The sequence below is a fragment of the Solanum stenotomum genome, chromosome 12 (assembly GCF_019186545.1).
Source record: "Solanum stenotomum isolate F172 chromosome 12, ASM1918654v1, whole genome shotgun sequence".
Taxonomy (NCBI): domain Eukaryota; kingdom Viridiplantae; phylum Streptophyta; class Magnoliopsida; order Solanales; family Solanaceae; genus Solanum; species Solanum stenotomum.
Genome location: NC_064293.1, coordinates 22,062,724 through 22,074,735, shown reverse-complemented (window position 1 = coordinate 22,074,735; position 12,012 = coordinate 22,062,724). Strand labels below are relative to the sequence as shown.

Sequence of the window (12,012 nt, the reverse complement as noted above, 5' to 3'; positions counted from 1 at the left end):
TTGGTCATTGCATTTAGTTCAATTCTTTTTAGTATATTTTGATATTTCCATCATGTTCATATTACATCATTGCTCAGTATGCTTTGTTCACTTTAAATGGTTGCTCAACATTTATCTATATCCTGCATGCTCTGTACATTCCAAGTACTGACGCATACTTTATGCTACATTCTTTCATGATGTAGGTTCAGGTACTCAGCATTCAGATCACGTATAGATCGGTTCCTGATCCATATAGTGGTGAGTCCTCATACTTCGAGGACAATGGACATGCTTTCCATTTAGTTTTTTTTTAAAATTTTAGTTTCAGTTTTTCTAGAGTTAGCTGGGGGCATGTCCTAGCAGCTCTAGTCAGTTAGAGGCTTTTCGAGACATTGTATTAGATTCATCTTTTGATTGAGTTTGATCTTTCTGTTGTTATTGAACTCCTAGAATTTTATATATATATTCAGACCAATATTGGGTATTCCCCATCATTCAGTTATTTCATGTTTTAAGCTTCCGCATTAGTTATCTTTTCACAAATATGTTCAATTCACTCATGATATGCCATCTCAGGGTTAGCTTGGTGTCATTCGTGATCCTAGGTCTCGTGTTGACGTCTAGGGGGTAGCCTCGGGACGTGACAAACTATGTATCAGAGTATTAGGATTAAGAGTCCTAGGATGTCTGAAAAACTGCACAAAGTAGAGTCTCTTTCATGGGTGTGAAGTTCACCGCATCTAATGAGAGGGAGGCTACGAAGTGTTCTAAGAAAACTTCACTTTCTTGCTATTCTTATCGTGCGTGGGTATGATCTCTTTCTAATCTGTCGTTATGCATTTCAGATCATGCCTCATCGTAGAGCTTACGTAAGAAATGCTAACGCACGTAATGCTAACACAGTTCCTCCAGTTCCAAACCATGAGGTTTTAAATGCACAGTTTCGGAATGCTATTCAACGTTTGGCTCAGAGTTTGGCCAACCAGAACAATCAGCAATCCCTAGTTCTTACTTATGCTAATCATTGGTCAAGAGCAGCCAAGGTTCGAGACTTTGTTCGGATGAATCCGCCAGAATTTCTTGGGTCAAGGGTTGATGATGACCCATATAACTTCATTGATAAAGTTAAGAAAATCTTTGGAGTGATGCAAGTGACTGGTAATGACAGGGTAGAGTTGGCAACCTACCAGCTTAAGGATGTAGCTCACATCTGGTTTACTCAGTGGAAAGAAAATAGAGGTACGGATGCAGTTCCTATGACTTGGGAATGCTTTACGGGAGCTTTTCTGGACCGGTTCTTCCTGAGAGAGTTGAGGTAGGCTAAAGCTCAAGAGTTCATAAATTTGAGATAAGGTAACATGTCACTCAAAGAGTACGGACTTAAGTTCACCCAACTCTCCAGACATGCTCCACATATGGTTGCCAATTTGAGGGCACAAATGAGTAAGTTTCTATATAGAGTATCCGACTTAGTGAGAACAGAGTGCAGGAATGCTATGTTGCTGGAAGATATGGATATCTCTAGGCTTATGACTCATGCTCAGCAGGTTGATGGAGACAAGCTTAGCGAAATGGCTAAGGACAACAAGAAGGCCAGAACACATAACTATGAGTACTCTCAACAAAAATCGTGGAAATCGCTCTCAGTTTCAGTAGAGGTCTACAGCCCCAACACCTTCGTCAGTTAGTGCTCCAACCCCCAGGTTCCAACAGGATCAGAAAGGTAGGACATTAGGCTCCAAGTCTCAAGGGAGTGTTTCAGGTAACAAGACTTTCCCAACTTTTCCCAAGTGTGGTAAGAATCATCTGGGAGAGTGTCTTGCAGGAAATGAAGGGTGCTTTGGGTGTGGTTAGCCTGGCCACAGGTTGAAAGATTGTCCTTCTTTTAGATAGGGGCATGAAGGTAAAATAATAATAGGTCTCAGTCTACCGCTCCAGCAGTCCCAATAGGTCGCCCAACTCAGCAGGGTGCTTCATTTAGTACAGGTGGCGTTCAATGCCAGAACAGGTTGTATGCTCTCTAGGCTTGCCAGGATCAGGAAGATTCTCTTGATGTGGTCACTGGTACGTTACGAGTCTTTCATATATATGTTTATGCTTTGTTAGATCTAGGGGCTACTCTTTCTTTTGTAACTTCCTCTATAGTAGTAAACTTCGGTGTCAGCCCATAAACTCTTTCAGAACCCTTCTCAGTCTCTACTCCAGTTGGTGACCCAGTTATATAGCAAGACGAGTATACATAAATTATCGTGTCACAATCTCTCAAAGAGTTACCTCAATGGACCTTGTAGAGTTAGAAATGGTAGAGTTTGATATCATTTTAGGCATGGATTGGTTACATTCTTGTTATGCCTCAGTCAATTGTAGAACTAGAATTGTTCGGTTTAAGTTTCCAACCGAGCCAGTCTTAGAGTAGAAGGGTAGTAGCTCAGTGCCTATGGGTCGATTCATTTCTTACCTTAAGGCCAAAAAGATGATCTCCAAAGGGTATGTCTATCATTTCATTCGGGTTAAGGATTCAAGCTCCGAAACCCCAACTCTTGAGTCAGTCCAGTAGTAAATTAGTTTCCATAAGTGTTTCCAAAAGATCTTCCCAGAGTTCCTCCCGAAAGTGAAATCGACTTTGGAATAAATATGCCTATTTCAATTCCTCCTTACAGAATGGCTTCAGCTGAGCTTAAGGAATTGAAGGAACAATACCTTCTAGATAAGGGCATCATCAGACCTAGTATATCCCTATGGGGTGCTCCAGTATTGTTCGTGAAAAAGAAAGATGGTTTGCTCAGGATGTGCATTGACTATCGTCAGTTGAACAAAGTCACCATCAAGAACAACTACCCCATACCCAGGATTGATGACTTGTTTGACCAACTTTAGGGTGCTAGTTGATTTTCTAAGATAGACCTCAGATCCGGATATCATCAGCTCAGAGTCAGAGATCGTGACATTCCGAAGGAAGCCTTTAGAACTCGGTATGTTCATTATGAATTTGTAGTTATGTCGTTTGGACTAACCAATGCTCTTGCAACTTTCATAGACTTAACGAACAGGGTGTTCAAACAGTATTTGGACTTATTCATTACTGTCTTCATTTATGATATCCTTATTTATTCTCGGAATGAGGAGGAGCATGCGAATCATTTGAGGGTTGTCTGCAAATTCTCAAAGATCGCCAGTTATTCGCTAAGTTCAGCAAGTGTGAATTCTGGTTACAGTCCGTCGCTTTCCTTGGTCATGTGGTATATAGTGAAGGAATCAGAGTGGATTCTGAGAAAATAGATGCAGTGAAACAATGGCCCAGATCCACCTCTCCAACCGATATCAGAAATTTCTTGGGTTTGGCTGATTATTACAAGAGATTTGTTGAAGGATTCTCATCCATATCTTCCCCATTGACTAAGTTGACTCAGAAAAATGTTAAGTTTCAGTGGTCGGACGAGTGAGAAAAGATTTGCAGAATTGAAAACTAGGTTGACAACAACTCCTGTCCTGACTTTACCCGATGGTTCAGACCGTTATGTAATCTATTGTTATACATCCAAGGTCGACCTTGGTTGTGTATTGATGCAGCGAGGTAAGGTTATGACTTATGCTTCTAGACAATTTAAGGTTCTGTAACACCCCGTAGTTTTGTAGGTAAACTAGAGCTTGACGTGAGGGTTAGAGTCATAGATTTGACTTCCCGTACTTAGAATGAAGGGTTAGGGGTTAAAAAATCAAGGTACGACTCCCCAAGGACCAACCAAGGGTCCTTGAGAAGGACCCTAAAACCACCCTAGAAACTGCCCAAAACAGTACCTTCGTGAGGGACCTACGCCCCATGGGGGAGGGGTCGTGGATTAAGACCCCAAAAGTTAACTCCTAGTACCTCACCCATGATTGACCACCACGGACCATGGGTAGACCCACGGCCCGTCAACATTGTCTCGTAGGTTGAGACATTGTGGTCCTTAAGTTGGTTGAGTTGAGGGTTAGTGGAACTTTATAGAATTAATTAGGGGTTAAGTAGTGTCGTTTTAACTTTGATTAGACTACCTATATAAAGACTTTAGACCCCTAAACTAAGTCAATTAAGTCATTCTTTCAATCACCAAAAAGAACTCCCTCCGAGAAATTCTCTCTCTAGAAAGTGAAGAAGAAGAAGAAGAAGAAGAAGAAGAAGAAGGGTTCAAGCTAGGTGAAGTCTCCAATCTTCCAAGCTTTGTAGGGAATTATAATCAAGGTATGTTAGCTTATTCATCCATGGATCCCCATACAATTCCCCAATTTGATAAAGAACTTCCCCAATTCAAGTTAGGATTTCTTCAATGTTGTGGGTTATGTTGTATGCAGACCCAATTGAGTGGGTATTGATTGTCTAAGCTAGAATTAGTAGCAAGTCTTATGATGATATTACATGTTTTCCATGGTTAACCCTAGTCCAATTGATGAAACTGAAGTAATGTGGGTTGATGCCTTGTGAAGGGAAATTAAGAATTCATAGATGATCTTCTAGAAATGATGAGATGTATGAAAATTGTTCAAGAATAGAAGCATGTGAACATAAATTGAATTAGAATAAATTATATATGATGGATCATAACAAGTAATGATTGAGATTGAGCCTTTATGATGAAATATGACTAGAATTGCTTAAGAATGAAGCTTGTGACTAGAATGTCTTGTGATATAGATATGTATGATGATTGTAAGAAGTAAAGCTTTGAGATTAAGGCTTGTAGTCATGAATGTTGATCACCAGTGCTTCGACAATAAAAGCTAATATGATGAATTATGTATGTTGAGGCTTTGAGAGTAAAGTCTATATGAGAATATTAGATTAAAAAATATAATTGTGGTGGAAGGCCTATACTCACCTAGATACCTTATGAGTGCTTGACTGCATTAAGTGATAGAATCACTTGAAAATGGATTGATTGTCAAGGACATTCTTTCCATGAGACATGAATGTTAAGCAAGACTTAATAATGCAACTAAGGGGTGTATGCTTGGCCCCAAGTGGATATTGACAATGAGAAGAAAGTTCACACATAGTCGGGTCTGGGCTCCAAGTTGAAAGGAGAACCACACCTAGTAGAAGTCCGGACTATCCAAGATAAGGGGGAACTCTCACATAGTATAGTTCGGGTTTTCCCAAATTAGGTTTCATGAGATGGAAGCCTTCACCTAGTGGAGTTAAGGTTTCTAGTAGCAATCTCCGTATCCAATGAACTAAGACATACTTGAAGAAGTATCTCCAAGTGTTAAAAAGCATTAATGAACTAAGACATGCTTAAAAAGCATCTCATAGTGTTCAAGGTAATCATGAACTAAGACATACTTGAAGAAGCATCTCATAGTGTTCAAACCTAATAAATGAACTAAGACATACTTGAAAAGGTATCTCCTAGAGTTCAAGGTAATCATGTACTAAGACATGCTTGAAGAAGCATCTCATAGTGTTTAAACCTAATAAATGAACTAAGACATACTTGGAAAGGTATCTCCTAGAGTTCAAAATAATAATGAACTAAGACATACTTAGAGAGGTATCTCATAGGGTTCAAGATAATAATGAACTTAGACATGCTTAGAGAGGTATCTCATAGGGTTCAACCTAATAATGAACTAAGATGTGCTTAAGGAAGTGCCTCATAGTGTTCTAAGGTTTCAAGAGGGGGTCTAGTCTCCAACAAAGAAGTATGAGTATGATGACCGAAAGAAGTACTTAGTGTGGATGGGATTATGGAGTCTTGTCCATTGTTGACACCCAATTTTGACCGACCTTTAGTAGTTTCAGAAATGCTATTCGATTAAGTAAGTATTTTTAAAAAATATTTCGAGTTTAAAATTTTAGTCAATTTTGTCTAAAAATTATATATTTTAGTATGCATGATTATAAAAAATATTGTAATTATTATTATATTATCTATTAAATTATTATATTTATCATTATTTAAACTCAAAATAATTATTTTACTTATTTAATAAATGTTTTTAAAATTTAGGTGTGTTTAATTATGTATAAATATTATAATATATGTATTATTTTATTAATTGAATAGCATTTTCTTAATCTTCCTCAAAATCATTTAAATTTTAACCTATTATATTCTAATTCCTTTCAATTCGAGCCTATTCAATTCCAATTTTATTTCAATTATAGCCACCTATTCATTTCAATCCTAGCCTGTTTGGTTTGATTTTTATTTCAAATTTAGCCATTTTGAAACCACACCTAAGAGTCTCATCCTTAAATCCTAACCATTGATCTCTTGTATTCAATCTCAGCCTTACATCTCTTTTAAATGAACGGTCACGATCAAAAGGTCATTCATTCCTATTTTAAACTACCAAAAGAAGCCCTAATCTTACTTTTCTATTCTCTTTCTCTTCCTCTCTCCAAAGACCTGCCGCCCCTCTCTCATCTCTTCCTCTTCTCCGGCGAGACGCAACAGTAGCAACCAACAACTTGGCGAGGTGAGCAGTCGGCGAAAGTCGCCTGGCAGGCGTCTCTCACTCTTCTCCTCTCTCTAGCGTCGCCTCCTCCATCCCTCTCTCCTCACCTTCTCTTTCTCTCTTCCTCTCTGGCCAGCAGCGAGGAGGACGAAGCCAGCTGCTCCGAGTAGCGATCATCGAGCCGGCAAGAGTAGCGACAACAACAACCAGCGCGAGAGCCAGCTCTGACTCTGGCGAGCTACTGGTGAAACAACAGCGCACCAGCAGCAACGACAACAACGAACCAGCAAGGCCCTCGTGTCTCCATTCCTTTCATCTCCGGCGAAGTTTGAGTTCAAAGATGGATCTCAAAAGATCTGTCCTAGTAAGTTTTAATCTAAATGTTTTTTTAAGCTTTTTCATTTCATCTTTGGCTATTGTGAGATGAATATTTCAAGAATTTGAGATTTCTATGTTTGGTTTGATCTCGTTTCACCATTTGTTGCGTATCCAATCCTTTGCTTTGTTTAAATGATGTTCCAATCATACTTTATGTATGGTGTGTTGTTAGTAGTGTGCTGTTAATGATTTGTCCCCTCTTAGATTTAAAATAGAAGCAATTCTATAGGCTTAGATTGTTGATTTGGAGCATGTTTGATTTTCAAAATCCATAAAGATTGTTGGTATTGTATTATGTCTCTTTGATATGTTTTCCTTGTGTAATTTGGAATAGCCGTTGTTATGCATAATTATGGAATTTTAATCATCTCTAAATCAATCTTAATCCGTTTCATTTGCTCTAATTAATGAAGTTTGGTACTCTCTGATTCATGGTAACTTTATATTTTCATAAGAATAATATGGACAACTTCGTACTTAGTGAATCTTACTGTTGACTAATTTAGTGGAACGCGCCTATGGAAATTATGAGCATGAATATTTGACTGTAATTGCATCTTTCTTATTTAGTTATGTCTATTTATCGTTGTTGATTATGCTCTTTACCTTAATGAATATTTTGTTACTATGGTTAATTGTCTTTCTTTACCTTAATAAAAAGTGGGCAGATTTCTTGCTTTTTATATTTGGTAAAATAAAATTAAAATAATTCTGATTTAGCTCCTTTGAAATAATGAAAAATATTGAATTGATCCTAAAATCATTTTCTTCCATTATTATATGCCCTCCCCTTCACTATAAAAGGAGACCTCCTTTCATTATTCTGAAGGACGGATTCACACTCTTAACACTTTGAAAAGATTTCTCTCTACTTAAAAGAAAGGATTTCCAATGAACTCTTAAGAAGTGCTTTTGCTGTGTTCAGACCGATTAGCGGAGTCAACTTGTCTTCATTGCTGATTTATCTTTAACTGCTTAACTGGTTGATGCCCTTCATGCATGTATTTAATTTCTGTTTTGCATCATTATTTAGTTACTTGTATGCATAAGCCCAAAAATGGATATTAATAACAGGAAGCATCGAGGTCCGTTCTCTTCTCCCTTTCTATATGTATGATGGTATTTGTGTAGTATGTTGGTTGAATTAATGTGTATGTCCTACGTTGCTTAAAACATATAATACTATGTGTCCTTTGCATTATATTTAGGTTGTATTGTTTTGTTTTGCTCAGCAGGGGTTTGAACTTTGAGTTCAAGTGTTGAAGAGTTGACATGGGATAGGATTCCGGACGGGATGACTTTATGCTTTACATTTTGAATTTGTACTTCGTATTTATATTTCACTTTATTCAGTTTGTAATTTGTATAAACCTCTAACTCTCTCCATACATGATATAACTTGGGGATCGTCTAAGGGGGAAATGGGGATTTATGTGCTACGTGTTTACTTTATTGCAATTTGGTTGTGTTAGAAAGTATGTCGATAGGTTGTGTTCGCCTACTTGCTCACTGTTTGATATTTTCTGTGTAGATTAATTGATTTTCCTTAAATTTTTGGTTTAAATATATGTCGTCTTCCTTTTGTATATATGTTTATATTACTGAATATATATTGACATTTAACATAAAACAATGATAATAATAATAAAAAATAATAAACTTTTATATGCTCTCTTACTCCCCTTTATGAGTAAAATAAGTGTTGTCTGAATAATCTATTTGCACCAAATGAAGAGTTAGAAAGCATGTTTAGAATTTAAATAACTTTGATATTATTGTGGTTAACAAACGTGCAAGGCTTTTAATGGTTTCTTTTAGCATAAATAGGAGATACCATGTTTTTTATAAGTTTTGTATATCTGCCACTATTTTGTCGTAATTAAGATAATTTAAATAACTCTGATTTGATAATGATGTGGTTAAGAAATTACTTTAATAGTTTAAGCATGTTAATCAGTTAGTCAGATACTAATAACTTTAGTATGTCAATTTTTAGCATTATTATCAACTAGAAAATCATGCCTATAGGACTAAAAAAATAACAATAATAAGATAACTTTCAGCATGTTAAAATTGAAACAAATCTGTTTTGAATATGTTCTGTTCACTATTAAATAATTTCTGCAATATTTTTTTTTATAGATAATAAATTGTTCAGCATGCTTAATAACTAATTCCTCTCTGCTCGTATAATGAACTTGCATAAGTAAATTGATCAAAATGCTCTAAATATTTATCTGCTCGCTCATTTGTTTTCTACAATAATTATTCCCTCACTCAAAGATTAATTGCCAACATGTTTTAAAATCTGCCCTGTACTGTTGCATGTAATTAACCAACCAACCTGTTAATCACTTAGATAGCATGTATATAGGTTTCTAATAACTTTTCACATGTTTTAAAATAGAAATAAGGCTGTTATGAATATTCTCTGCTCAAAATAAGTAGTTTCTGCATTAAAGTAAGCTCTGTTTGGCTACTTAAAATAAATTAATGTCTCTCTCAGCATGTTAATTAGCAATAATCTAATCTGCCACTATTCTAAAACATATTTTTCTGCATCTGGAACCACTTTGTTGTCGCTATTTAAAACCAGTCAATAACTATAATCTGCATACTATTTAATAATTCCGCTTGTTTTGCTCAATATTGCTGCTTTAAGTCTGTCCATTATGTGTAATGTATTTTTATGCCGCACACCTAGCATGAGACCTTTTCACAATTACGTGTGTTTGAAAACATGTTTAATAAAAACTAGAGGCCAACTTGAGACTTTACATGCTAAATGAACGTCCTATTTGTTTGACTTGGTGTCTAGGTGGGCCTATTAGGAACATTTATTTTATTTCTAGTCTAAAACCTCCTTATTAGTAGTCCATTGCCTCTTGGACCTTAAGCGGGGACTCTAGGCACCTTTTAGAGATGAAATGCATGCGGAAGGTGGGGTAGGGGTAGTTTAGGCCCTACAGAGATGATGACATCGACTCAGGCTCAAAGCGACAAACCTTGGTTTTGTCTGTCGCTACACGAAAGCTTATAAAAAAAATAGAAATAAAGAAAAGTCGAGTGCTGATCCGTAAAGTCCTTCAGAGTCTCCCTTTCCTTTTGTTCCTTTATTTGCTTATAATTATAATTGTTTGGGGTAGCTTAAATAAAATATAAAAATTGTTTGCTTATCTTATTGTGCAATTTCTGTCTCCTTGCTTATCTTTTATTAATTGTGTAGTATTTGTTTGTTATCTATTATATCACCTAGTTATGCATGCTTAGTTAATTAATTAATTAATTAAAATAACTAAAGTAGTTATCACATAGAAAGCATGTTTAATTTAAATAACCAATAAATAAAGTGACCTTAATTGCTACTTGTAACCCCCGCATAAATTGCATGAGATACGGCCGGGACTCACATTTGTGGACCTCGAGGGATGCCTAACACCTTCCCCTCGAGGTAATTTGAACCCTTACCCGATCTCTGGTTCATTGACCTTTATTTAGACTAGTTAGGTTAGATAGGTGCCCTAACGCACCTTAATTCGTTAGGTGGCGACTTTTCACTTCACCCAAAGCCCAAAAGAGTTGTTAGGTCGTGCGTCAAAACCCATTTTGCAGAAAAAATGGGGCGCGACATCCATGCATTGCATAAGTATGACATAAGGTTACCTAAAAAGTGTTTCTCTTGTATGATATATGTTTTGATGGATTGTTGCTATAGTTGCCTTCCATGTTATGCTTGACTTAAGATGAGAGATTTCCTTGTCTATGAGAAGTAAGTTAAGGATGAGATCAAAAGATGATAAAAAAGTATGATGGCCTAAAAGTGGTACTTAACCTAGTTGGGATTATGTGGTCTCATCTATGCATTACACAAGTATGACTTGAACGTTACTTATGAAGTTTCTCTTATGTTATGAGGGACTAAGTATGGACTATGCTTATGAATATGTGTTATCTCCTATGTTATTGGATTAGGTCTTATGTTGACTTATGCTCATATTATGTCTATGTTGGAGATTATGTTATCTCTTATGTTGGCTAACACTTTTGTTATGCTCTTATGATGTTATGCTAGCTAACATATTTAGTACATTTTGTACTAATGCATACTCTTGTCTACATTCTTATCAAATGTAGGGTCCGGAGATCTTGCGTTCCATCTTTGAGGCTAGGTTCATAGTAGGAGCAAGTAGTTGAAGATTGGCGAGTCCTCATAGCATTGAGGATAAAGCCACCATTTTCTTTATGTCTTTTCTTTTATGTTTTAGACTTTTGTATGGGCTGCTTCCCAAGAGTTATTCAAAGTTGTTTTAGATGGTTTGAGACAAAGTGTTATAGACTTCCACTTGCTTTTATAAAGACTTCGATTGTATGGAAAAAGTTTAAAATTTCCGCATCATTTCTATTTACTTTATGTTATGATATGCTAAGTGGCTTGTGTTAGGCCTTTCGGGGTCTAGTACGCCATGTTACATCTAGGGTGTACCCCTGGGTCATGACAGGTTCATGAGAAGAACTATCCGACTCATGACCTCGAGCTTGTGGCCGTAGTATTTGCCCTAATGATTTGGAGACATTACTTGTATGGTGTTCACGTAGATGTGTTCACAGATCGTAAGAGCCTCCAGTATGTGTTCACCCAGAAAGAGTTGAATCTTCATCAAAGGAGATGGCTTGAATTCCTCAAGGACTATAATATGAATGTGCTTTACCATCCTGGTAAGGCCAATGTAGTAGCTGATGCTCTTAGCAGACTATCTATGGGTAGTGTAGCTCATGTTGAAGAAGAAAGGAAGGAATTAGCAAAAGATGTTCACCGACTTGATCGCTTAGGAGTTGGTCTTACAGACATGTCAGATGGTGGTGTGATAGTTTAGAATAGATCAGAATCTTCATTGGTAGCGGAGGTTAAGGAAGAAGAAGACAATGATCCTATATTGCTTTAATTGAAGGGTGCAGTTGATCAATAGAAAGTTGAGGTTTTCTCCCAAGGGGGAGATGGCGTGCTTCATTACCAGGGTCGCTTATGTGTTCCTAAGGTTGGTGAATTGAGACAACAGATCCTTACAGAAGCCCATAACTCCAGGTATTCTATTCAGCCTGGTGCCACTAAGATGTAATGTGATCTGCAGGAAGTCTTTTGGTGGAATGGGATGAAGAGGGACATAGTAGGTTTTGTGGCTAAGTGTCCTAATTGTCAACAGGTTAAGGCAGAAC

General features: G+C 36.9%; 1 protein-coding gene and 1 long non-coding RNA gene across 3 annotated transcripts; both read left to right on the top strand.

The window, feature by feature from the left end:
• The first annotated feature begins 1,511 nt into the window (after nt 1–1,511).
• Nucleotides 1,512–3,425, top strand: LOC125847224 (uncharacterized mitochondrial protein AtMg00860-like). Its single transcript, XM_049526889.1, has 2 exons — nt 1,512–1,661; nt 3,198–3,425. Exons 1-2 carry the CDS (start codon nt 1,512–1,514, stop codon nt 3,423–3,425), a joined length of 378 nt encoding a protein of 125 aa, XP_049382846.1.
• Nucleotides 3,426–6,364: 2,939 nt separating this feature from the next.
• LOC125848600 (uncharacterized) lies at nt 6,365–8,364 on the top strand. Of its 2 annotated transcripts, none has more exons than XR_007444535.1 (2): nt 6,365–6,784; nt 8,031–8,364. It is a non-coding gene; the product is annotated as an uncharacterized LOC125848600 (long non-coding RNA). The 2 variants fall into 2 exon arrangements; XR_007444534.1 differs by having other exon boundaries at nt 6,381–6,784; nt 8,034–8,364.
• Nucleotides 8,365–12,012: the final 3,648 nt, after the last annotated feature.